Here is a 27588-nt window from a genome sequence, read left to right on the forward strand (position 1 = left end):
TGTTTACTGTTACTATTGTCGATCCATAAAATAAGGGACAAACTTCGTATAAAAAAAGGAGACCAAATTATTTGTTTATCGTTGATTATAAAGTATATATTAGGTACAGGTTTAGCAGCACCAGTGATATAGATGTTAGACGCACAGTTAGAACTTGAATGTGGGAACCAAGAAGTATGGGCTGTCAGTTTTATATATCAGTTTTCTATCTCCACATGTGGTCTTCAACAAGTCAGGCACGGGCAGCATGGAGATGATCATGGACTTGTTAATTTTATATTTGTCCTCAGCATGTGCAGCATGGACTGCTTGTTAGTTTATAGGTCCTCAAACACATGCACCACGTGCAGCATATTCCTGATGTATTAAGTACGTAAATATAAATACATGTAGTCTCTCTTTGTAGAGCTGTGAAATCACAGTGAAAACCTTGTGTAGAGTTATATCTTTCATGTGTGTTTTGTTTTCCCTACAATCTACAATCCTAGATCTTTTAATAGAACCCCAATTCAAGCTGAAGTTTTATCTGAAGGCTTCGCCGTTTCAATTCAAGTTGTGAGTTGTTAATTACTTATACTTTGGTTCACTATTTCTTTCTTTGTTTCCATGTATAAACACATGATCATGATCTACCAATGATAAAATCTTTTTTGGATAAATTGACAGATTGAGCATGGCAGCAGTGATCAACCCAGTAGAAAACCCAGGTATCTATCATGAAAATCAAAGTATTAAATATATATGAATTAAAGGTTCTCTTGGTTTCCTTTTGTGTAAGGAATACATGGTCAGTCACTCTTGAATTTAATATCAAAGGTGAAATCGTGGAGAATAAATGGATGTGCTTTCAAGGTTTTATATCAAACCTTGATATCAAATTCAAGGATTGGTGACCATGAACCATTAACCATCAAGTGACCAAGAGAACGAGATTCGACATGTTTATCAATATCTTGTATATTATTTTTTTTTTTAGCTTTCTATTTAAAATTTTAATTTTAATTTTTTTCCCCATAATCCAGTGTTTCGCAATAAGGTTATCTCAAAACCTTGATATCAAATTAAGAATTAGAGATTGTTGGGTGTTGAGTGATAAAAGTTGGTTGAGAAGAGATTGTTGTGTATAAATAGAAACTAGATTAAAGTCTTAACATTCTATGTACTTGAAGTAATTTATTTGAAGTTACTTTAGGAGAATTGAAGAAGGAAAGGTTCGGGAAAGATAACGAATAATAAGAGTCAACAAACAAATTGACGGTCCTTGGACCTAACAACTTCCACTGTAAAAATAATGGAATACAAAATGACTTATAAATTTTCTGCACAAGAAACCCATGTGGCCTCTCTGTTCCTTTTTCAATTTCTTGACATCTGTTCTTTTGCATTTTATCACTTAATCACAACTTAACAGTGTTAACTATTAATATTTAAAATTAAAAAAAAAAATAGAGAAGAAAACCAACGGTGTACCCTTTTGAGCTTCTGCTTTCAAATTTATGCATGCCACACCTCCCTCTCTTCAAACGTAGGTGGGATCAGGTATGATTGAGAAAACCGATTTTGCTGTTCCAAGATTCACTTCAAATGTTTTGGATATGCTCGACGGCAGTGATACTTGAAATTAAGTTAAAAGACATATGTCTCTCAATTAGATAAGCCATAGAGATTTTTGAGTGCAAAAATTTTGGACTCGTACAAAATATAGAGTAATGTTAGGGAGACTAAATTTAAAAACTAAATGTGCAAACTAAATGATGCATAACCAATCATCAACTTTTATGTCATTTAGTCTTCAAAATTTAGTCTATAAATTTAGTTTCTTTAGCATTATCCCAAAATATATCCTCACAACAAACGTTACTCCAGAGGCTTTCTTTCTATCCAAAATCTTCTTTCTATCCAAAATTCTGTATTTGAGTTCTATAAGGATGATAGAAACGTATGAGGTATGGCTTGTATAGGAACTAAGAAACCAAGAAAACAATAGGTTTCCTTGCTTCACGTCCCATCGCAAAACCAATAATTACATTTCATATTTATCCCTTTTCACTTATAATTTGAAACTTGACAAGTGTATTCTATCAACGTATTAAACTAAGTTTTAATCACGAGTTATGAGTTTAATTTGATAATAGAATACACATATCAAGTGATGAGTGAAAAAAGTAAATAAGTAAAGGCGAATGAGGAAGCTATCTAGCATTCCTCTTACTTTTATTCAGTCTTCACAATTTTTTTTCTTTCTTTCTGCCAACATTTCTCCTCCAACAAATAAGGAGGGATGTCTCAACAGAAAATGGTTAATATATCCCTTGTATGAAATGCCATATTTAATTACATGCGTACCCTTGACAGTTGATTATAAACCTTGGTTCGAAGCTGCACGCTCGGGTGATTGGTGTGAAGCGAAGCAGTTTCTCGCCCTACACCCCAGTGCATTAACAGAAACGGATCCATGGGGCACAGCTCTTCACAATGCAGCATACGAAGGGCGCGAGCAAATTGTGGAAGAGCTGGTGCAGTTAATGACGGAAGAGCAATTGGAGACCATAAGTCATAGAGGTCACACGGCTCTTACTATTGCTGCTGCAGAAAACATCAAGATCGTTGAATGCTTGGTTGCGAAGAACAAGAAACTACTCTCTATTGCCAAAGATTCCAGCCAAATGACTCCGATTGTCATTGCTGCTAAGAATGGCCGATGGGATATAGTTCGGTACCTCTACTCTCTAACTCCACTCGAAGATCTAAAGCCAGATAAAGGTCCTTGCGGCTCTGAACTTGTTAGCTATTGTCTTCAGGCCAAACAATTTGGTAACGAAACTACTCTTAACCCAATCAAATTTTCTGCACTATATATAATATATATACATATATACGTGCCTTTTATCAAGCAGATCCCCATTTTAGCTGGAAAATGGAGATGATGCGCCGAGCCGTCTGATTTCATTTAGTGAGATCATGCGGCTGGACATTAAAGATGCATTTATTACATTTCTTATTCTTTCTTTTCGTACTTTCCTTTCTCTGCCTCGCAAATGACCGAACTACAAACTAGAGGTTCAAATTCAATCAATCCCTAATCTTTCCATCTTTTCCTTGAATCGGTTTCCTCCCTTGACCATTTTGAACGTTCTGGAGAGTGGGAATTTATTTTTCAACTTCTGATTCTGGGTTCGATTGGACATCGGTTGTCTTGGCTATGCGTAGTTCGCGAGGCAGAGTTTCAGAGCAACTGAGAAAAAGAAAAAAAGAAATGTAATAAGTTGTGTTTAGTTTCAACCCAACAATCTCATTAAAAGAGATCGGACGGCTGTCGCTGAAGAGAATAATAGAGTATATAAAAATGTAAAAGATGTTAACAATTAGTTAAAGTTACTGTAGTAATAATTTCTTTTACTTTTGCTATCTTTAGTTTTACCACAGTTGATTGTATATATACTCTGTAATATTATTCTTTCAGTTAGATGAGAAAGACTTTTCATTTCCTCAATATGGTATCCTCTGCCAGAAGTCTACCGACTTCGATCCTCTAATCATTTTCTCAGTACCCAAACAGATCTCTTCCGCTGTTTTCTTCCTAACCAAACAGATCTCTTCAACTATTTTTCTTCCCTGATTCTTTGTATCCATGGCGGCTACTTCTTCTTCTCCGATGCCTAAGCATTCTCCTTCTTCTCAGGATGCTATTCCCTCTCTTTCTTCCACTCAGGTCTCGATCAATCACATCACAATCCAGAACATCGGAAGCATGGTTCAGACGAAGCTGAAACGCCACAATTATCTCGTTTGGAAATCTCTCTTTGATCCGATCTTCGGCCTGTACAAGCTTGCTGGATTTGTTGATGGATCTGAACCTGCACCGCCTCAATTACTCTGTGATTCTTCAGGAAATATGATTCCTAATCCTGCCTTCGAGTTATGGTATGAAACTGATCAGAATATCATCATCTGGATTAATTCTACACTCTCTGAGGATTTGCTTCCCTTCACTGTCGGTGTTCAATCTGCTCGGGAATTATGGCAGAATCTTGAACGGAGATTTGGTGGTGTTTCTCGATCTCACATTCATCAACTGCGGTCAACTCTTCAATCGATCACTAAAGGCACATCTTCCATCTCTGAGTACTTTCAGCGTCTCAAGGAAGTCACCGATGCTCTTGCGGCTGCTGGTGCCCCCGTTGATGATCATGATTTGCTGATGATAATTCTTAATGGCCTTCCTGATGACTATGATTCATTTGTTGATTCCGTCCAATTTCGTCTTGCTGATACGACTGTTGATGATCTTCATGGTTTCTTGCTTAGCAAAGAACTGGCACTTGCACGGAAGCAGCATGCAAAAGGCTCATCTATTGAACCTTTTCAGGCTTTTCAAGCATCCTCTAACACCGCTCCTCCTTTGCTCCCTACACCAGCTCTTCTCCCTAAACCTCAAGCCTACGCTGCTCATCCTCAGAATCGTGATCAGCGCAATTCCTTCAGCGCAATTACAACACCAACAACAATCGTAATCAATTCAATCGATCCACCTCCAATTTTCAGAATCGTGGTGGTTCTCGTGGCGGCCCTCGGTTTTTCAACAACGAAAACCTTCTCCTTGCCAGATCTGTGAAGATCCAGGCCACCAAGCCATTGATTGCAGTCATCGTATGAATCCTAATTTTCAAGGTTGTGTTCCTCCTGCCAAGCTTGCCATGTACGCTAATCCTCCTGGTCATTCCTCTCCTCCATGGCTCCTCGATTCTGGAGCAAGTTCCCACATGACCAATAACATTCAGAATTTGCAGAATCCACAACCATATCATGGCTCTGAGAAGATTTATATTGGTGATGGCCAAGGTTTGCAAATCCATCACTCTGGCTCCTCTTTACTTCGCACTCCTTATGCTACGTTTCAATTAAAGAATGTTTTACATGTTCCTCAATTAAAACATGATCTGTTTTCTGCCAATATGTTTTCTGTGGATAATTGGTGTTCTGTGACTCTGAATCCTTTTGACTTCAATGTCAAGGATCTTACTACGGGGAAGATGCTTTTTAGATGCCCTGTTCGCCATGGTCTCTATCCTTTCTCTGCCTTTCCTCCTCATTCCAGCAGATATCTTGCTACTCCTGCAATAAAGACTTCACCTCATATTTGGCATCAACGCTTGGGACATCCAACAATCAAGACATTAAGATCTGTTATTTCTCAGTCTTCACTGCCTATTACTACTTCAGTTGATCAGCTCTTCTGTTCCAATTGTATATTAGGCAAGTGTGCTAGGTTGCCATTTCATGCTTCTATTAGTATCACATCTAGACCATTGGAGCTTGTTCATGCTGATGTGTGGGGCCATGCACCATTACTTTCTGTTAGTGGATACAAGTTCTATGTTCTTTTTGTTGATGACTTCACCAAGTATACTTGGTTGTATCCTCTCAAACATAAATCGGATGTCTTTGTTACTTTTGTTCAATTTCAAGCTTTGGTTGAAAATATTTCTGGCTTCAAGATTGGTACTTTACGCACAGACTCAGGGGGTGAGTTTCTTAGTTCTACTTTTCATAAGCATCTTGCTTCTTGTGGTATTCAACATCATCTCAGTTGTCCGCACACTCCCCAGCAAAATGGTTGTGCTGAACGGAAGCACCGGCATATTGTTGAAACTGCCCGAACTTTATTGATTGCTTCTAAAGTGCCTCATCAATTTTGGGTGGAGGCTTTCTTCACTGCCACTTACCTTATTAATCGGTTGCCTCCTCCTTCCAAACCTTCTCCATGGGAACAGTTCTTTCGAAAGCCTCCTGATTACAGTCAGCTCAGAGTCTTTGGTTGCAGTTGCTATCCTTGGTTAAAACCCTATATCACTTCCAAATTGGATGCTAAAAGTAAAACCTGTGTGTTTATTGGTTACAGTTTGATTCATAAAGGGAATCGCTGTTTAGATCCTATCACCAATCGAGTCTACATATCTCGCCATGTGTATTTTGATGAGACCTCTTTCCTTTTCCACACATTTACATCCTCTTCCCCTAATCCTTCTCCTACTACTTCCTCTCCTTTTTCTCTTGACTTTCCTCATCTATATCCTCCTCCTTCTTCACCGTGTCCTGCTCCTCACCCTGCCACACCATCTACCCAACCTTTATCTGCCTCTCCTATATCTGCCTCTCCTTCTCCTGCCCCTCATTCTCCCATAGCTTCCCCTACCCCTCTACCTTCCCCTGTTCTCTCTGCTCACCCTATGCAAACTAGATCTAAATTCGGCATCTTTAAACCCAAAGCATACACAGCTACTAAACATCCCTTACCCGATCCCTTAGACAGTGCATATGTCCCTTCAACCTATCTTCAAGCATCTAAGTATCCCCATTGGCGGGCCGCAATGCAAGATGAATTTAATGCTCTGCAACATACAGGTACCTGGCAACTTGTTCCTCCTTCTCCTTCTCAAAACTTAGTCGGCTGTAAGTGGGTTTTCCGTATTAAACGCAAACCCGATGGCTCTGTGGATCGTTATAAAGCCAGATTAGTGGCAAAGGGGTATAACCAGCAAGAAGGCATTGATTTTAGTGAGACTTTCTGTCCAGTGGCCAAACCAGTCACCATCCGAATATTACTTACTCTGGCAGCTCAATCTCACTGGTTTTTACATCAATTGGATGTTAGTAATGCATTCTTACATGGCTATCTAAAAGAGGATGTCTTCATGGCTCAACCCTCAGGTTTTATTGATCCTGCTCATCCTCATCATGTGTGTCACTTAAAGAAGTCCCTGTATGGTTTGCGACAAGCTCCTCGGGCTTGGTTTGAAAAGCTTCAATCTGCTTTGTTTTCTATTGGCTTCCATGCTTCTCAATCGGATCACAGTTTGTTTGTCCTTCACCAACCAGTTTTAGTTCTTGTTCTCGTCTATGTGGATGATATTATTGTGACCGGCCCCTCTTCTACTGCCTGTAAAGATGTTATCTCTCAGTTAACTGCTCAGTTTCCTGTCAAAGATCTCGGCGATCTTCATTATTTTCTTGGCTTAGAAGTCCAGCGCTCTCCTGCGGGTGTATTCATTCATCAATCCAAATATATTTTGGACTTGCTCACAAGAACTCACATGGATGGTGCCAAACCTTGTCTTACTCCTCTCGGCTCTGCCAAACTTGATCACACTGGCTCTTTACTTAAAGATCCTACTGAATATAGGAATATTGTTGGGGTTCTTCAGTATCTTACATGGACTAGGCCTGATCTTTCTTTTGCTGTGAACCTTGTTTGTCAGTTTATGCATTCTCCACGGGTTCCTCATCTCCAAGCTGTCAAACGTATTTTACGCTATCTCAAATGGTCTTTTGGTCTTGGCTTGTGGTTTCCCAAGGTTTCTTCTTCTCTCACCCTTAAAGCTTACTCGGATGCAGATTGGGCTGGGTGTTCTTGGGACAGGCGGTCTACTGGCGGCTTCTGTATATTCCTTGGTCCTTCCCTCATTAGCTGGAGTGCTAAGAAGCAACATACTATTGCTCGGTCCTCCACCGAAGCTGAATACAGGTCCTTAGCCCATACCGCTGCTGAAATTACTTGGATTTGCAAGTTGTTTGCTGATATTGGTTTTCAAATACCTGTTTTACCTCAGATTTGGTGTGATAACATTTCTGCGATTTCTTTGGCTTCGAATCCGGTCTTCCATGCTCGTACAAAGCATGTTGAAATCGACTATCATTATATTCGGGAGCTTGTTCTTGCTAAGCTTCTCACTGTTCAGTTTGTTTGCAGCCAAGATCAGCTTGCTGACATCCACACTAAATCTCTTCCTCGTCAACGTTTTCTTGATCTGCGGTCCAAGCTTTCCCTCCAATCCTCTCCGTTTAGCTTGAGGGGGTGTGAAGAGAATAATAGAGTATATAAAAATGTAAAAGATGTTAACAGTTAGTTAAAGTTACTGTAGTAATAATTTCTTTTACTTTTGCTATCTTTAGTTTTACCACAGTTGATTGTATATATACTCTGTAATATTATTCTTTCAGTTAGATGAGAAAGACTTTTCATTTCCTCAATAGTCGCATCATCCTAATTTTCTAGCTAAAATGGGATTCATCACCTTGAAGAGCCTCGTACATATAAAATAACTGGTCTAAATATACATACGTACAGATATCGCATGGGATTTACTTGGACGGTGCCCAAGCTTGTCCTGTACTAAAGGCCTTACAAGATGCCCTATATATGAATATGCTCTTCTGCCCTTTGAATTCCGGAGTGGGACGTCGTTCAAATTTTGGCAACGATGGATTTATAAATGTTAGTAATATTTTCCCTTTTCTTTTACTACGATCAAATTTGTCAACATTATATGTGGCATGTATAAATGTCACCTTCCACATGAAGGGTTTCATGAGTTGGTTCAAATAAGGTGCTCTTCCTAATAGTTTTCTTAAATCATATTATAAATGGGTACTACCATAATGGTGTGTTTTCATCCACAAAATCTGTAGTAAAAGAAAATAGGTCTTATGTCAAAGACATTATCTACCAGGAGTATTTTGAATGAGAAAGTCGTATTTCTTGGTAGGTATACACATAAAGCATGGTCTTTCCGTCGATGATGTTCGTATAAATGTTCAAAATCAAGAAAATGAACAAGGTGATCAAAAGAATAGCACAGGTATGTCACATCTCAGAAGTCAAACTATTATTTGATATGTTGGTGTCCTTTTCATATGTTCTGCTTTTTTTTTCTTTTTCTTTTTTTTCTTCTTCCAATTATTCATCCAAAGGAATAGAGGTCGCACTTGGTGCGATAGCAAGTGTCTTCGCCCATGAGCGGTAGGTCTCGGGTTCGAGACTTGGGAGCAGCCTCTCCATAAATGGGGGTAAGGCTAGCTGACATTCACCTCTCCCAGACCCTGCGTAAAGCGGGAGCCTTGTGTACTGGGTACGACCTTTTTTTATTCATCCAAAGGAATAGCATAGGCAGGCTGCTGCAAGCTTCTAAATCATATGGTGCCTGGGTATTAAGCTGCTCCAGGGTTTCATATAAAATTTCAGTACAGTAAATAAGAATTGCATTTTCTTTTTCTTTGCTTATGCCATATATCATCTAATCAGGCTTATAAAGATATTTTTGGCAGCAAATTTAATTTTAAATTTGTTTCGCAGACTTGGGTTTATTACAAGGACTTCCATCGAGGCTTTCAAAGTTTTTGGGTATGTGGACATTAATTAATTATTTTTTTTTTATAGAAAATGATAAACACACAATTAACTTCTTTTCTCACACCTCTGTTGAAATTCTGTATGTTAATTTTGTTTGATTTATCAAATCTCATGGCCACAAATTTAGAGAAATTTGTAAGAATTTCAGTTTTCATTTGTTTAAATTATCAATTTTGTTTATCTATGGACTTATTAAAAATGTGGTGGTGAGTTGTAACATTGTTTTGAATGTCAATGTAGGAATCAACCACATTCGTGAACTGAAATTGCACCATGTTCGGTCACGTGAAATTTTGGACTTGATTAAAAATTTAAATAATAAAGAAATGACGGCAAATCATGAACTAGGTGATACGGTATTACTAGCTGCTCAAAATGGGATTGTTGAGCTCGTTACTACTTTATGTAGAGCCAAACCAGAGTTAATGGACATGGAAGGAAGAGGCGGAAAGTCCATATTTCATCATGCTGTTGAATGCCGTCAAGAAAATGTTTATAGCCTTATATACCGGACTGGTAAAAGAAATTACTTTGCGACTTTGAAAGATATTTTCGGGAAAAGAATGCTAGATTATGCTGGGATGTTATCTCCATTAGAAAAGCTTGATGGTATTGCAGGTGCAGCCTTGCAAATGCAGAGAGAAAGGCAATGGTACAAGGTTAGAATTATTTTATATATTTTTGTAGGCTTACTTACATCTATGGTCCCTGAAATTCAATCTGAGTACTTGACCTCACAAAATTCAAATGGAAACTCTGGTTCATGTCCCTCATTGACCAAAATTTTAGACTGAAACTTTATTAATTTAAATAATTTGATTGAAGGACAAAATACTGAATATTAGTGTTAATAAAGAAAATTTAATAATGAAAATTAGTAATTCCTTCTAAAATCATGGAAGTTTTATTTTTTGAGTTTTTTATTATTATTAAGGGGAGAGGGAAAGGTTCAAAACTTTTACAATAATTAACCGAAGAGGGATTTTCCTCAAATTTGAATTGTGTGAATTTTGAGGCAAATTTTTTATTTTTTTTTAATATGGGTACGTTTTAAGCATTGGTACATGTTACATGTAATACAGTAGTACATTCTTTGTAAGATTCCACATCGTCGAGGGGTGAGGATTTTGTAAGCTTTATATGTATATTTTCATCTCTACCTAGCACGAGGCCTTTTGGGAGCTCACTGGCTTCGAGTTCCGTAGGAACTCCGAAGTTAAGCGAGAAAGGGGCCAGAGCATTCCCAGGATGGATGACCCACTAGGAGGTTCTGCTCGCGTGAGTTGCCAAAAACAAAACCGTGAGGGTATGGTCGGGGCCCAAAGCAGACAATATCATGCCACGGTGAAGTCAAGCTCGGGATGTGATGGGGACCTGGGCTGAGATGTGACAATTTGGTATCAAAGCCAATCCCTGCCCGGAAGTGTGCCGACGAGGACGTCGGGCCCCTAAGGGGGGTGGATTGTAAGATCCCACATAGCCCAAGGTTGAGGATTATGTAAGCCTTATATGTATATTCTCATCTCTACCTGGCACGAGGTATTTTGGGAGCTCACTAGCTTCGGGTTTCGTAGGAACTTCGAAGTTAAGCGAGAAATGAGCCAGAGCATTCTTAGGATGGGTAACCCACTAGGAAGTTCTGCTCACGTGAATTCCCAGAAACAAAACCATGAGAGCGTGGTCAGGACCCAAAGCAGACAATATCATAATACGGTAGAGTCAAGCCCGGGATTTGGTGGGAGCCCGGGGCGGGATGTGACATTTTTTATGAAAAAATTGGGCATTATAAATATATAAATGGGTTTAAATAAAAGATTAACAGAACTTGAGTAAAAAATAAGAGTTTTAAAATATGGGTTATAAAAAGAAATTAAATGCATGGGTACAAATTAAAACTAAAAAGAAAATTTGTATTTACAAAATGGTTGCAAAGAAAAAAAAAGGTACAAGTTCAAAAGAAAAAAAATATACAAAATTTAACTACAAATATAAATATACCAAACCAAACCTTTCTAACATTAAATGAAATTTGAAAATGATTAAATACTTTTTGTTTATAAATTTAAATATGCTAACATGTAAATATTTAATTATTAAAAAATGATGTGGATATAAAAGCCAAAGGATCTTCATAAAAAATGGAAGAAAGAAATTTTTTAATCAATGAAATAGAAAAATGAGAAATGTGAACCTAATTTCTCTAATTCAAATTGTGTCACTTAATACTTGAAACTTAACTTCCTTCTCACTTTATCCCATGCCAATACTGTCCATGAATAAAATAAATTTTACCTCATTATATGTTTAAGTTCAATATGAGTCAAGTTGAATTTATTCCAACATGAGGAACTAACGTATGAAACACTAATTCAAAAGGAAACAAAATAAGAAAAAATTTATTTGAACTCGTGTAACCTCTTTTGACACCTAACTTACTTTCTATATCCATTTTATTTTTAATTATATTATCAATATTTCTTTAACCCCAAATTTACTACCTAAACTAGCCTCACGATCCCAATTCAATATATAAATTTACTTATACACTCATTTAGAAATTAAAACCCCATATAAGTGTTCTCCAGGTGTAAAGAGAGCAATATCTCTCATATATTTGTCTCGTGCTTAATCCCTTCTATGTTTCAATTAATCCTCATCTGCTGATTTTGCTTAATCCCATATAGATGATTAAAAAAAAATTAAAATACCATACATGTTTCTGGTACTAATTATGCTGGAAAATGTGCTCATTTTGTTACTAAACATTAAAAGAAATTAAAATTAAATAAAAAAAACTTTCGTAAATCGATTCATACCTTAGTTGGAGGATTCAAACTTCAAAATCATTATCCATTGCTCACAAAGAGCTTCTTTTTTTCTTTCTTTTTTATGAGATCGTCTTATGGTTTTAGTTAGAATGCACATTTTTGATGCACAAAACCGGAGGTCTTGGAACAACGTAAATATGACCGTGAATCTACAATAAATGTAAATAACACAAGATGTATTGTGGTTCATCCCAAGGTTTGGGCTACGTCCACACTGATTATGTATTTATCTAAGAGGTGAGGGAGAGAACCTCTGAATATGATAGGGGATGTGAGAGGGCCTAGGAATTGGCCTCCTCAAATTGTGAGGGTGAGGAGTCCTTTTATAGAATAAGGGCTCATCACTTATTACATATTTGCCCCTTCCTTTATCACATAATTACATTTAATTCTCCCGAGTATTTGTACGATATCTAAATACAAGACCCTAAATATAGTATAAACACACATAAGATAAATATTGCGTGATAGTAAGGTTTGATTATTAGGTGTGGGTTTACTTATTGTTAATATCATCTCATACTTGATGATAATTATGCAATAACGAAAAAAAAAATCACATTTAAAGTTTAAGTGTAAAGAGAGAATAAATGAATTCAAATAAAATTTTCAAAAAAGAATAAAAGCTAAACATGGAATGAATAGTTTACAAAACAGATGCTTATAGTGGCCAAATTTCAATAAGATGCACATATATCCTTCATTTTTTGTTCCCTTTAAAATTACTGAAAGATTACAATCACCTCATGTCACTACGATGTATTAATTTTTGTTCAATGAAATGCAGGAAGTAGAGAGTATTGTGGTTACAGCCCCTGAAGCCTCACTTTTTAAAGAAGATTGTTTGAAAGCCGCTAGATTATTTACCCAGAACCACAAGGAATTGCATGAGAAAGGGGAAAAGTGGATGAAAGATACAGCAAGTTCTTATATAATTGTCAGTGCCCTCATTATTACAATCATGTTTGCTGCAGCGTTCACAGTTCCAGGTGGAAACAACCAAGAAGGGCTTCCCGTATTCTTAAATGAAAAATTATTTATGGTTTTTATAGTTTCAGATGCAATTTCCCTATTTTCTTCTGTAACTTCAGCATTAATGTTTCTGTGCATCCTTACATCACGTTATGCTGAAGATGATTTCCTCAAATCCTTACCCACAAAGATGATAATAGGCCTTTCCACACTCTTCATCTCCGTTGCCACCATGATGATTGCCTTCTCTTCTGCCATATTCCTCATGCTTCGTGACAAATCAGGGATTATTACTCCAATATTTTTCCTTGCTGGTATTCCCGTCATCCTATTTGTTTGGATGCAATTTCCCCTTCTCGTTGAGATTTTCGTGTCTACTTATGGCAGAGGAATATTCAATAGGAAAGTGAAACCTTGGATATAAATTCTTGATAGAGTATGCATTCTGTTGTGTAATTGTAGTAATGAAATGTTTGCCACTTCTAAGAAAGCTTGTATGCAGTGGACACACTATGTAAGCGGTTGGTTCCTATAATAAAAGCCCCATTGTTCAATCTTTTTAATCGAAAACTAATAAAAAGAACTTGAAAACTTTGAATGTTAACGATAAGAACAAAATAAAAGGTAAAGTAAATAGTACCATGATTGACTTTTTAATGTAATTTTTCATTAAAGTGAACAGTATCGGAAGCTTTTCGTTTTTTTTTTTTTTTTGTCAAACTATAGTGGCTGAACACAGCAGCCCAAAGATTGGGCATTTTATTGTCTCAAGCCCATTTTGTTTGGGTCTGGAGAATTTAAATAGAGATTAATTATTAATTTTATCTTTACTTCTTTCCATGAGCACAGGAGTAAGTCGTAGACAACAGTTCAGTTCTTACCGGTGGTTGTATTGTGAGTGAAAGGAATGTGAGTCTCACTAGTTTAACGAGGGCATTCTCAGTACTTGTGGAAAAAAGGTCCTATAGCCCCAAAATTTTCTAAATCACATATTTAATCCAAATTCTTAACTGTACACACAAAATTGAAAGCTCAATCATTCGGAAAATCTCAAAGATTAAATCTGAGATGGGTAAAATGAAAAAAATGACTGGATGTTTTGTTGGAGAAGGAGAGTTGAAGAGTCTATGAACAGATTGATTGAGTAACGGACCTGGGTTTTGGGTTTGCCCTTGAATATCTGGATGATCTGGAGAATGCATGAAGGCGATGAGCCGATGGTGGCAGTAGTCGACGTCGTGCAAGTCGTTCTCAGCTGCTATGAGCTGACTCAGAGTGGATTCATTGGATATTTTGGCGGCGGTCCACCATGGGCTCTCATACTGGGTCACCACGTCCTTGTCTATGGAATCCGACGGAACCCACGGTGGTAAACCCCTTTGATTTTCTTTTGCTAAGCGGGAGAAATGGAGGGTGAATCAGTGTTGTAGCTGGTTGCGAGATAGAGACAGAGAAGTCGATGGAAAATCACATGTATAAACACATGATCATGATCTACCAATAATAAAATCTCTTTTGGATAAATTGACAGATGGAGCATGGCAGCAGAGACCAACCCAGTAGAAAACCCAGTATCTATCATGAAAATCGAAGTATTATATATATACAGGGAGCTTAAGGGAGGGATCCCCATTTTTTCAAAAAAAATGGGGACACCCCTCCCCACCGTTAGATTGATTTTAATGAAATTGTGTGGTTGAGATTAAAACACAGGCCATAGAATCTCAACCACAGGATTTCATTTAAGTCAAATCCAACGGTGGGGAGCGTGTCCCCATTTTTTTTTAAAAATGGGGATCCCTCCCCTTAAGCAATTCCCAAGGTTTGATATAAAACCTTGAAAGCACATCCATTTATTCCCTATGATTTCACCTTTGATATTAAATTCAAGAGTGACTGAGGATGTATTCTTTACACAAAAGGAAACCAAGAGAACCTTCCCCTTAAACAATTCCCAAGGTTTGATATAAAACCTTGAAAGCACATCCATTTATTCCCTATGATTTCACCTTTGATATTAAATTCAAGAGTGACTGAGGATGTATTCTTTACACAAAAGGAAACCAAGAGAACCTTTCATATATATATATATAGGAATTGCTTAAGGGGAGGGATCCCCATTTTTTCAAAAAAATAGGGACACGCTCCCCACCGTTGGATTTAACTTAAATGAAATCCTGTGGTTGAAATTCTATGGCCTGTGTTTTAATCTCAACCACACAATTTCATTAAAGTCAATCTAACGGTGGGGAGCGTGTCCCCAATTTTTTTGAAAAAATGGGAATCCCTCCCCTTAAGCTCCCTGTCAAACCTTGATATCAAACTCAACGATTGATGACCATGAACCATTGACTATCAGGTGATCAAAAGAACGAGATTCAACATATATATCAATATCTTGCAAACTAAATAATGATCAAAAGAATGAGATTCGACATGTTAATCAATATCTTGAAATTAATGTTAAAGACATGTCACTCAATTAGTTTGACAAGTTTGCGGTGAAGAATGGTTCTTCCCCATATGAGCTCCGAGGGAATAGGATACTATTTGGTCGTGTTATAATTCAATTTATACGTTTGTTAAGACTACATATCCTGCACTTGTGCATCGGCTGCTGGCATAAGCAAAAAGAGACTGCAACTGAACACCATCGTACAAAATTGTTTTCGAAAGAAAACGTCCTGCCCGGATGGTAACTTGTTTTTGAAAAGCAGGATTAATTGATGATTAGCCATGCCATTGTGTAGGGTTAGGTTTCTCTCCTTGAGTTTGTGATTTCGAAGGTAGCTCTCAAGACTCTTTAAGTGTTTTTAGCACACTTTTGTTGGTTCAAAGATAATGCTAGTGTCAAGTACTTCACACTGCCGAGTCCATCATACTTTGTGTTGGATCAAAAACGCTTCGGACAAATGCTTCTAAGTCTGCTTGCGAATCCTCGTACTTTGTGATGAAGGGGTGTGATAGTAGCTGCAGAAGGAGAATACTAGTTACACAGTGTCGATGTCAAGCTTGAAGAGGATAATAGAGTAAATAGAAATGTAGATAACTCACAGGAGTTAAAAAGTTAGCTAAAGAGTTAGCTAAAGTTACTGCTTTAATAATTCTTTTACTTTTCCTCATTTGGTAACTTTAGACTTTACTTAAAGAGTAAGTATATATACTCTTGTAAACTATCTTTTGATGTAATGAGAAAGATTCATTTCCTCAATAAAGCTACCATCTCCCTGATTGAAATCTGTGGCTAATATGCTCACCTGCTCTGCTGTTGGCCTAGACATCTGCATCTGTTTGCAAGCAGGCTTCAACAAACGAGCAGAACTCTGGTGAAAATTTGTGTTTTGAAGGTGTAGGTGACGGATCGTACAAGATCTGCCAGACTCAGAACTTTAGTTGCAAAACAACGGCAAGGATGTAGGCAATGGAAAGGATATGAATGCAGCAACGGGTCCTTCATTAGCTGTATATGGGAATTCTCCAGTACCACACTCAAAGAGAGCTAGACCAAGGCTCCAAATATCAGCTGGATAGGAATAATTCTCATTTCGAATTCGCTCAGGCAACATGTAAGTGACCGTCCCAACAAATGTCGCACACTGGTAATTACGTTGCTAGCTTTGTTAATACCAAAAGACCACTTTTAATATCTATGTGTCAAATGTAACATGAAAGATGACCAACTCTGTGCAAGTAGCTCAGTCCCTTCCACATTGAAAACAGAAAAAAAAAGAACCTTAAGCACCAAGCAATCGCCCAATATTCTGATCAATATAGCTGAAACCGAGTGGGAATATTCTTACCCGTAGAGCTTTTGAAACATAGAAGAAAGTGGAGGTTCAGGTATTCTTTTCTGCAACCTTAAGACATCCGCCAATGATCCTCCAACCATTTTCTATTTTTGTCATTATATACAATTATATCATACTTCTACATCAAAGTTTACTAAACGCTTTACACTATAATTTATCAAACGCTCATCTACTTTATTTTACAACGAAAGCAGTTTTTTAAAAAAGCACAACAATCACAAACTAGCCCTAAGCTCAATCGATCAGTCCAAATACAGCAAACCAATCTATAAAAGCGATTCCTTAGTGCAACCTTGGGACATCTATTTGGCAATCTAGTGCTGGACAAAACTGTTTTGCCATTTAGGTCTTGATAACTTCTACATAGCATGTGCCAATTTTTATTAGCGTAGGCGCTGTACCTAGGCTTACTTGATACTGCTGCTTTGATACTTAAATTAATTTATAGGCAAAGTATGTCTTCTAAACTCCCAGCTAGGCTTACTTGATACTGCTGCTTTGATCCTTAAATAAATTTGTAGGCAAAAGTATGGCTTCTAAACTCCCAAGTGTCAAAAGTTAAGATTCCATATATACTTGGTTCACTATTTATTTCTTTATTTTCATTTATAAACACATGATCATGATCTACCTATAATAAAATCTCCTTTGGATAAATTGACAGATTGAGCATGGCAGCAGAGTTCAACTTAGTAGAAAACCCAGGTATCTATCATCAAAATTAAAGTATTAAATCTATATGAAAGGTTGTCTTGGTTTTCTTATGTGTAAGGAGCGCAAGGTCATTCACTCTTGAATTTTAAAGTCATAACATGATATGTACTTAAGAAGTTATTTTAAGTTATTCCAGGAGAATTGAAGAAGAAAGTAGTTAATATATTGTATAAAAGGCCATAGTTAATTACATGCGTACCCTTGACAGATGAGTATCAAGCTCTATTTGATGCTGCTAGGAGGGGTGATTGGCAAGAAAAGAAGGAGATTCTTCCCCTGCTTTTCATAGTCACAACAGTTTTAAAACTAGTTTATGAAAGGTCATCTGCTTTATTTTACAACTGATTATTCTTAAAGCACAACGAGAACACTTTTTTTGAACGCACATCAATCCCAAATTAGTCCTAAGCTGGATCGACCAGTCCAAATATACAAAAACCAGTCTATTAAGAACTTCAGAGCGATTCCTTAGTGCAACCTTGGGCATCCATTTGCCAATCTAGTGCTGGACAAAGAATGTTTTGAACTTTAGGGCTTGATAACTTCTACAAATAAATGGTATAATATAACTGGAAACTTGAAAGGAACCTATTACAATTAATCATGCGTCAACGTAGAAATTTTGTCAGCAAGTGAAATGTTCGTGTATGTACAAACAACAACAACATCCAAGCCTTATCCCACTAAATGGGGTCGGGTGTATAATCCTAGAACGCCAGTGCGCTCTGTCACACTGGTACAAGTATAACACAATCAATTAGCAGACTGCTCAGCCTTGAAATTGCTAAATTGTTTCCCTTTCAAATTATTTCTTGTTAAAGAAAATCCAGTTAATTAGTCACTAATTTGGTAACCAATTTTTTACGGTTCCCTTCCACAAGAATTTCATAACCAAAAAGCAGATGAACATTTTGAACTTTTTCAGAAACCTAAAAGCCCCAAATGGACAGAAACAGAGAAACCCAGAACCTCAAATTTTACAGAAACCCTAAACCCCCAAATTGACAGAAACCAAAAAGTGCAGAGCAGAAGATGATAAACAAAGCAAACGAAGTAATAAAAATTGAAGAATCCAATCGACTGGTATGAAAGAAAATTGAATACAACAAATAGGTTTCGTACCTGATTCTCCTCCAGTAACGACGTTCCTGGCAATAGAATTCCGCGCGCTGTGTTCAAGGTGAGGACCAAGACACAAACTTTTGGACCATATCAAAACTTTGCGTTTTGGCGTGGGGTAAAAGTAAAAGTAAAAATATGCAAGTGTTTGACCAAAAAAATGCAGAAAATGCGAGACAGAGTAATTTTTAGACAATTTTTTTGTTGATTAAAAGATGTGGTTGTTGATGGTTTGACTTGTTTTAATGATTTAAAAAGGAGTTCAATTATCGACCGCCACATCATATAATCTATAAAATATAATCTAAATATTCAATCTCTCTAGCATCAAAAAAAAAAAAAAAACACAAGATCTAGGTGGAAATGGATCCCTTGTTTCGATGTTTTTGGAAGGGTAGTACCACTTGAGCAAATTATAAAAAAAGTTTTTTTTAGCTAAAATGATCCCTTAGGTTAGCATAACTAACTTTGATTAATAAGATTTGAAACTAATAGAAGTGGTCATGAGTTTGTCCACCATCAATCATTTTGGTCATTCCGTGAAAAATCTCTATTAAATAAGAATAAAATTATAAAAATACCCTCATTTTTTGTCAAATTATTTTGGCGCATTGTTTATTATTAAGCGTATTTTTGTCATTTTAGTATACTTACTTGATACTACTGCTTTGATCCTTAAATTAATTTGTACGCAAAGTATGGCTTCTAACTCCCAACTAGGTTTACTTGATACTGCTCATTTGATCCTTAGATTAATTTGCAGGCAAAGTATGGCTTCTAAATTCCTAGGTCCCATCTAAGCCTACTTGATATTGTTGCTTTGATCCTTAAATTAATTTGTATGCCAAGTATGACTTCTAACTCCCAACTAGGCTTACTTGTTACTGCTCTTTTGATCCTTAGATTAATTTGTAGGCAAAGTATGGCTTCTCAATTTCTAGGTTCTCGCTAGGCTTACTTGATACTATTGCTTTGATCCTTATGTTAATTTGTACGCAAAGTATGGCTTCTAACTCTCAGCTAGGCTTACTTGATACTGCTCATTTGATCCTTAGATTAATTTGTAGGCAAAGTATGGATTCTAAATTTTCAGGTCCTCACTAGACTTACTTGATACTATTGCTTTGATCCTTAAGTTAATGTGTACGCCAAGTATGGCTTCTAACTCCCAGCTAGGCTTACTTGATACTGCTTATTTGATCCTTAGATTAATTTGTAGGCAAAGTATGGCTTCTAAATTCCCAGGTCCCAACTAGGCTTTCTTGATATTGCTGCTTTGATCCTTAAATTAATTTGTACACAAAGTATGGCTTCTAACTCCCAACTAGGCTTACTTGATACTGCTTCTTTGATCCTTAGATTGATTTGTAGGCAAAGTATGGCTTCTAAATTTCTAGGTCCTCGCTAGGCTTACTAGATACTATTGCTTTGATCCTTAAATTAATCTGTATGCCAAGTATGGCTTCTAACTCCGAGCTAGACCCACTTGATACTGCTCCTTTGATCCTTAGATTAATTTGTAGGCAAAGTATGGCTTCTAAATTCCCAGGTCCTAACTAGGCTTTCTTGATACTGCTGCTTTGATCCTTAAATTAATTTGTAGGCAAAGTATGGCTTCTAATTCCCAGCTAGGCTTACTTGATACTGCTCCTTTGATCTTTAAATTAATGTGATATGAAAAATATGGTAAGTGTAACATTACTCAATTAATAAAAATGATTAAGTATCATAACATTTTTTATAAAAATATTTAAATGATTTTTTTAACTTATAATATTTAATTAGTTTTATAATCCAATAGGGCTAGGGAGTGGGTTCCGTCTCAAGCCATGTCAGCATTTAACAGAGAAATAGACAGAAAAACAAACGGATGTGTGACATTGTAACAAATTCGTAAGATGAAATATGACATTGTAATTTTAAAAAATGAGGTATAAGATTGTGGTTCAACTCATAATTGAGGTAGTTTTGTGTAATTTATTTTTAATATTGTCAAGTATTTCTAAACTTAGGTTGCAACAACGAGACTTAAGACATTTTTCTATAAAAAGAGGACAGTAGACGCGTTACCATGTGGAAAATAAAGGACAAACTTCGTATAAAAAACGAGACTTAAGATGTTTTTTTTATTTCTTTCAAAAAAGTATCATAAGATGTTTAGTCATTGCTAATGTTTAAAGAAATGTAAATATGTTTTTCTTTGCAAACGACGAGGTATATTTTGTTCAATCTACTTTGATTAATATTGTCAGGTCCTTCTAAACTTATTGATTAAGGCAACCTCAGGGCTTGGTATTTTTCTATTATATATGGGCCCGTTTGAACGAGATTTTTAGAGGGAAAGAAACTTAAAAACTTACAAGGAGTTGTGAAAGATTAAAGAAAATAAAGGGAAAGTGAAAAAAAATGATAGAAAGAGGGGAAGGGAAGATTCTCTGCACCGAAATCAGAGAGTTGAAGTGGGAAACGAGATTGCACTTGACACAGCAATTTTGTTAATCTACATACTCCCTAATTATTATATGATTAATTAACGTTGACAATAGAAGGAAAAGAATTCAATAATTGTGAATAAATTCATTAATATCGAATAGATATAATACATAAATATTTGTGTAGGGCTCGACTTGCTACTAGATAACGCTGAGTGACACTACCACCTATCCAAAACTTGCCATGTGTTAAACCAAATTCACGGAGAACTCTCCTTATTTATTTATTTTTTTAACAAACAATATTATCTACATTAAGGGGATAGATTATGGGCTAAGCCTCATGTGCAAACAATAATGTGGTTCAAATTCACATTTGGCAAGAACTGAACGTAAGAAAAATCATCATATGATTTTATCTATATTACAATTAATTTTATCTATATTACTATGCTTTAAAAAATTTAAAACATCAAATGTATTTGATAAAAAAAATTATTTTATTAAAAAACTGCCGTTAATGACAATAGAAAATTATAGAAAAAACAGAAGTGAGGTTTACTATGCCTTAAAAAATTTTTTTTTTAAAAGTATAGTAATGAGTGCCCATTTAATGAAAAAATTTAAATAACAAGTATACCTCTATATATTTTACAATGTTACAATTTTTGTCTTTACATTATTGTCTTTGAAAATTATTATCAAATTAAATACCATATCATTTTTAGTTATTTAACATATGCTAATCATAACTTAACCGCGTTAACTATTAATACATAAATTAAAAAAAAAAGATAGAGGAGAAAACCAACGGTGCACTCTTTTGAGCTTCTGCTTTCAAATTTACTAGCCTTCACGCACGCACTCACGCGCGTGTAGAAGGTATTTTTTGAATCACGGTGTGCTACGCGTGACTTACACGTTTTAAATATATTTATATAAGTAAATTGACAAAAAGAAAGTCAAATATTTGAAGTAAATGAATAATCTTAGATCATGCTAGAAGAAACCCCTCATAAACCAATTAAATCTGCTGAATTCACATAATAAAATCGGTCTCTATAGAATTTACATTAAGAATAGAGAAAATAATATTTAATAAACAATTGATTGAATCACATTATTGCTATCCTACTATAAGGCTAAGTCCACAATTTCTCCCTTAGTGTAGATAATATCGTTTATTAAAAAAAAACAATCATTTGACAATTAATTTAATTACATTATTATCCGTGTGCGAAAGATCTTTTTTTATAATCGGCATTATACCCCTCTTAAGATGTTTTGAACGTGTTTAAAAATAAAGAAAATAATATTTAATAAACAACTGATTGAATCACATTATTGCTAGCTCATTGTGAGGCTAAGCCCCCTCCCTCTTAGTGTAAATAATATCGTTTGTTAAAAAAAAAAATCATTTGACAACTAATTTAATCACATTATTATCCACGTGCGAAAGACTTTTTTTATAACCGGCATTACACGCCTCTTAAGATGTTTTGAACATGTTTAAAATAGAGAAAATAATATTAATAAACAACTGATTGAATCACACTATTGCTAGTCCATTGTGAGGCTAAGCCCACCCCCTCCCCCTTAGTATACATAATACCGTTTGTTAAAAAAATATTATTTGACAACTAATTTAATCACATTATTATTCTCGTGCGAATGACTTTTTTTATAACCGGCATTACACGCATCTTAAGATGTTTTGAACGTGTTTAAAAGTAGAGAAATTGAATCACATTATTACTAGCTTATTATGAGGTACTAATTAAAAAAAACAAACAAACAAACCACAAAAAAAATTAATTATTAAAAAAATATTATTAAAATAACAAAAATACCCCTACCTTATTTGATGCATTATTTTGGAATGCATTTGAAGTTTTTTGTCTTGGAGCTATTTTTGTCCAAATATTTTTCTTGAAGCTTGGTCACACCAAAATCACTATTCACATTTTTGGGTTTATATATAAATACATACCACACCTCCCCAGTATCTTCCGTGCTCCCCTCTCTCCCTCCATTTAATTCCAAAGATTGAATGAAATACAGAATTCAAAAGCTTCGAATTTCAAAATCCCAAACATAAACATAGAAGTAAAAGTCAATAAACCCAAAACATACTCAAAATTCCAAATCAAATGAGAGAGAGATGAAGATGAGGGGATCAGGAATTTGGTGAGTTCCAGTCGGGGAGCGGTTGGCTGTTCTCGGCGCTGGATCCGCATATCGGAGTGGGGCAAAGATAGGATAAGGTATGATTGAGAAAACCCATTTTTCTGTTCCAAGATTCACTTCAATCGTTTTGGATATGCTAGCCGGCAGTGATAGGTGAGGAAGAGAGTGAGTCCGCCGGCGAGGTAGTGTTGGGGTGCGTGGGGATTAGGGGAATGCTTAGGTTATTTCTTTTTCTTTAGTATTTAGTTTTTATTTTTTAACCGTGTGAATTGAAGTTAAGTTAAAAAACACGTGTCACTCAATTAGATTAGCCAGAGAAAACTTTGGGTGCAAAAAATTTGAGACTCAGTACAAAATATATCCTCGCAACAAATGTTACTCCAGAGGCTTTCTTTCTATCCAAACTATGTATTTGATTTCTGTACGGGTGATAGTAACCTATGAAGGTATGGCTTTTATAGGAACCAAGAGACCAAGAAAACAACAGGAACTTAGCAGCACCAGTGCTATAGAACCCCAATTCAAGCTGAAGTCTTATCAGAAGGCTTCCCCGTTTCAATTCAAGTTGTGAGTTGTTAATTACTTATACTTTGGTTCACTATTTCTTTCTTTGTTTCCATGTATGAACACATGATCATGATCTACCAATAATAAAATCTCTTTTGGATAAATTGACAGATTGAGCATGGCAGCAGAGATCAAGCCAGTAGAAAAACCAGGTATCTATCATGAAAATCAAAGTATTAAATATATATGAAAGGTTCTCTTGGTTTCCTTTTGTGTAAGGAATACATGGTCAGGTCAGTCACTCTTGAATTTAATATCAAGGGTGAAATCGTGGAGAATAAATGGATGTGCTTTCAAGGTTTTATATCAAACCTTGATATCAAACTCAAGGATTGGTGACCATGAACCATTGACCATCAGGTGACCAAAAGAACGAGATTCGACATGTTTATCAATATCTTGTGTATTATTTTCTTTAATCTTTCTGTTTAAAATTTTAATTTTGATTTTTTTCCCTATAATCCAGTGTTTCACAATAAGGTTATCTCAAAACCTTGTTATCAAATTAAGGATTAGAGATTGTTGGGTGTTGAGGGATAAAACTTGGGTGTGAAGAGATTGTTGTGTATAAATAGAAACTAGATTAAAGTCTTAACATTCTATGTACTTGAAGTAATTTATTTGAAGTTACTTCAGGAGAATTGAAGAAGGAAAGGTTCGGGAAAGATAACGAATAATGAGAGTCAACAAATAAATTGACGGTCCTTGGACCTAACATCTTCCACCGTAAAAATAATGGAATACAAAATGAGTTCTATATTTTCTGCACAAGAAACCCATGTGGTCTCTCTGTTCCCTTTTCAATTTCTTGACACCTATTCTTTTACATTTTATCACTTAATCACAACTTAACAGTGAAAAAAAAATAGAGAAGAAAACCAACGGTGCACCCTTTTGAGCTTCTGCTGTCAGATTTATGCATGCCACACCTCCCCCCTCTCCTCAATCGTAGGTGGGATAAGGTGTGATTGAGAGAACCGATTTTGCTGTTCCAAGATTCACTTCAAACGTTTTGGATATGCTCGCCGGCAGTGACTTGAAATTAAGTTAAAAGACATGTGTCACTCAATTAGATAAGCCACATAAAATTTTGAATGCAGAAAATTTGGACTCGTACAAAATATAGGGTAATGTTGGGGAGATTAAATTTGGAAACTAAATAATGTGCAAACTAAATGATGTGTAAAATGTCCTTTAGTTTTCAAAATTTAGTCTATAAATTTAGTTTTCCTAGCATTATCCCAAAATATATCATCACAACAAACGTTACTCTAGAGGCTTTCTTTCTATCCGAAACTCTGTTTTGAGTTCTGTACGATGATAGAATCGTATGAGGGTATGGCTTTTATAGGAACTAAGAAACCAAGAAAACAATAGGTTTCCTTGCTTCACGTCCCATCACAAAACCAATAATTAACCATCTCAGTTTTTATTTTACTTTTTAAAAATGATGTACCTTTCATATTTATCTTTTTTACTCATAATTTGAGACTTGACAAGTGTATTCTACCAACAAATTAAACTAAATTTTTACCAATGAGTTATGAGTTTAATTTGGTAGTAGAACACACATATCAAGTGATGAGTGAAAAAAGTGAATAGGTAAAAGGGGAATGAGGAAGGTATCTAGCATTCCTCTTACTTTATTCAGTCTTCACTATTTTTTTCTTTTCTTTCTGTCATTTCTCCTCCACCAAATAAGGAGGGATATCTCATCAGAAAGTAGTTAATATATCCCTTGTATAATATGCCATATTTAATTACATACGTACCCTTGACAGTTGATTATGAACCTTGGTTCCATGCTGTAAGGTGGGGTGATTGGTGTAAAGCGAAGGAGTTTCTCATCCTACACCCCAGTGCAATAACAGCAACGGATTCATGGGGGGGGGGGGGGTACTGCTCTTCACAAAGCAGTATACAGAGAGCAGGAGCAAATTCTGGAAGAGCTGGTGCAGTTGATGACGGAAGAGCAATTGGAGATCCAAAATGTTGATGGTCAGACGGCTCTTGCTATTGCTGCTGCAGAAAACATCAAGATGGTTGAATGCTTGGTTGCGAAGAACAAGAAACTACTCGGTATTGCCGATGGCCGCCAAATGACTCCGATTCTCATTGCTGCTAAGAATCACCGATGGGATATAGTTCGGTACCTCCACTCTGTAACTCCACTCGAAGATCTAAAGCCAGATAAAGGCCCTTGCGGCTCTGAACTTGTTATCTGTTGTCTTCAGGCCAAACAATTTGGTAACGAAACTACTCTTAACCGAATCAAATTTTCTGCACTATATATACATATATATATATACATATATATGTGTCTGATTTCATTTAGTGAGATCGTGCGGCTGGACATTAAAGATGCATTTATTACATTTCTTGTTCTTTCTTTTCTTACTTTCCTTTCTCTGCCTCGCGAAGGACCGAACCACAAACTAGAGGTTCAAATTCAATCAATCCCTAATCTTTCCATCTTTTTTTAACCACTGTTCCTCTTTTTTTATCTTCAATTTCTAACCACTGAACAATTTGAGTCAGAACTCAATAAGTTTTAATCTTTAATATTTGAAAAAAAAAAAAAGCAAATCGTTGAAATCAATCTCTAGAAATTAGAAATTGAAAGGAAAAAAAAAACTCCAAAATCCTTAAATCCATTCTCCAGGTTGCCCAAAATGATCAGGGGAAAAGATTTGGGTTCGATTGGACTTCGGTTATCCTGGCTATGCGTCGTTCGCGAGGCAGAGATTCAGAGCAACGGAGAAAAAGAGAAAAGAAATGTAATAAGTTGTGTTTAGTTGCAACCCCACGATCTCATCAAAAGAGATCGGACGGCTGTCGCATCATCCTTATTTTTCAGTTAAAATGGAGATTCCTCTCCTTAAAGAGCCTTTAAAGAGCCTCATACACATATATATAGTCTAAATGTGCATACATACAAATATTGTATTCGAGTTACTTGACCGTTGCCCAAGCTTGGGATGTGCTAAAGGCTTTGAAAGTTACCCTATACATGAATTTGCTTTTCTACCCTCTGCATTTCTAAGTGGGACGTCGCTCAAATGCTGGCAACGGTGGATTTATAAATGTTGGTAATATTTTCCCTTTTCTTTTATTACCATCAAATTTGTCAACATTATTATATGTGGCATGTATAAATGTCACCTTCCACATAAGGGGTTCATGAGTTGGTTCGAATAGGATGGTCTTCCTAACATTTTTCTTAAATCATACTATAAATGGATACTATCATAATGACGTGTTTACATTCACAAAATCTGTAGTAAAAGGAAATTGGTCTAATGTCAAAGATATTATGTACAAGGAGTATTTTGAACGAGGAAGTCGTATTTCTTGGTAGGTGTTGAGCAAAAAAAATTGTACATAATATGTAAACAAATAATCCACTCGACACAATTTCACCCTCGTTCATTTCTTGAAGAGGGTTTTATTAATCCAAGTTCAACCCATTATAGGCTACACGCCTATTAATTACAACCCTTCCTTTGGGAAAGGAACACCCTTTGATTCTAATATGAATAAATCGTATCTTGGGGATTTGGAGTGTTTATTTGATTTTGTGACTGTATCTAGGTAGAACCCTAGATTGCCTACGTACCCTCGTTGAGCGATCAAGTCACTCGTAGTTCCTTGTATGCTTGATACTTGTTTGGATTTGATGCCTTATGCAGTTTTAGCTCATGTAGGCGAGGACTTTAAGCCATTGGAGCATTAATGCCTTGTGCAATTTTAGCTTATGCGGGCGAGGAGCA

At 36.0% G+C, this 27588-nt stretch overlaps 1 protein-coding gene and 2 long non-coding RNA genes across 6 annotated transcripts; 2 read left to right on the forward strand and 1 right to left on the reverse strand.

Annotated features, from left to right (window-relative positions):
* Positions 1-435: 435 nt before the first annotated feature.
* Positions 436-13544, forward strand: LOC103452331 (uncharacterized). Its single transcript, XM_070817472.1, has 8 exons — positions 436-555; positions 667-707; positions 2356-2814; positions 8129-8275; positions 8547-8639; positions 9134-9181; positions 9431-9849; positions 12806-13544. Exons 1-8 carry the CDS (start codon positions 452-454, stop codon positions 13412-13414), a joined length of 1920 nt encoding a protein of 639 aa, XP_070673573.1. The 5' UTR covers positions 436-451; the 3' UTR covers positions 13415-13544.
* A 1859-nt stretch (positions 13545-15403) lies between these two features.
* Positions 15404-18769, reverse strand: LOC139193795 (uncharacterized). Of its 3 annotated transcripts, none has more exons than XR_011578277.1 (4): positions 18636-18769; positions 16791-18018; positions 16248-16692; positions 15404-15960 (listed from the first exon to the last, which is right to left on the reverse strand). It is a non-coding gene; the product is annotated as an uncharacterized lncRNA (long non-coding RNA). The 3 variants fall into 3 exon arrangements; XR_011578278.1 differs by having other exon boundaries at positions 16248-16882; positions 17713-18018; positions 18636-18767; XR_011578276.1 differs by having other exon boundaries at positions 16248-18018.
* Positions 18770-23042: 4273 nt separating this feature from the next.
* On the forward strand, positions 23043-25778 carry LOC139193791 (uncharacterized). Of its 2 annotated transcripts, none has more exons than XR_011578272.1 (4): positions 23043-23328; positions 23713-23818; positions 23930-23970; positions 25631-25747. It is a non-coding gene; the product is annotated as an uncharacterized lncRNA (long non-coding RNA). The 2 variants fall into 2 exon arrangements; XR_011578271.1 differs by having other exon boundaries at positions 23044-23328; positions 25600-25778.
* Positions 25779-27588: the final 1810 nt, after the last annotated feature.

The sequence above is a fragment of the Malus domestica genome, chromosome 17, assembly GCF_042453785.1.
Source record: "Malus domestica chromosome 17, GDT2T_hap1".
In the NCBI taxonomy this organism is placed as follows: domain Eukaryota; kingdom Viridiplantae; phylum Streptophyta; class Magnoliopsida; order Rosales; family Rosaceae; genus Malus; species Malus domestica.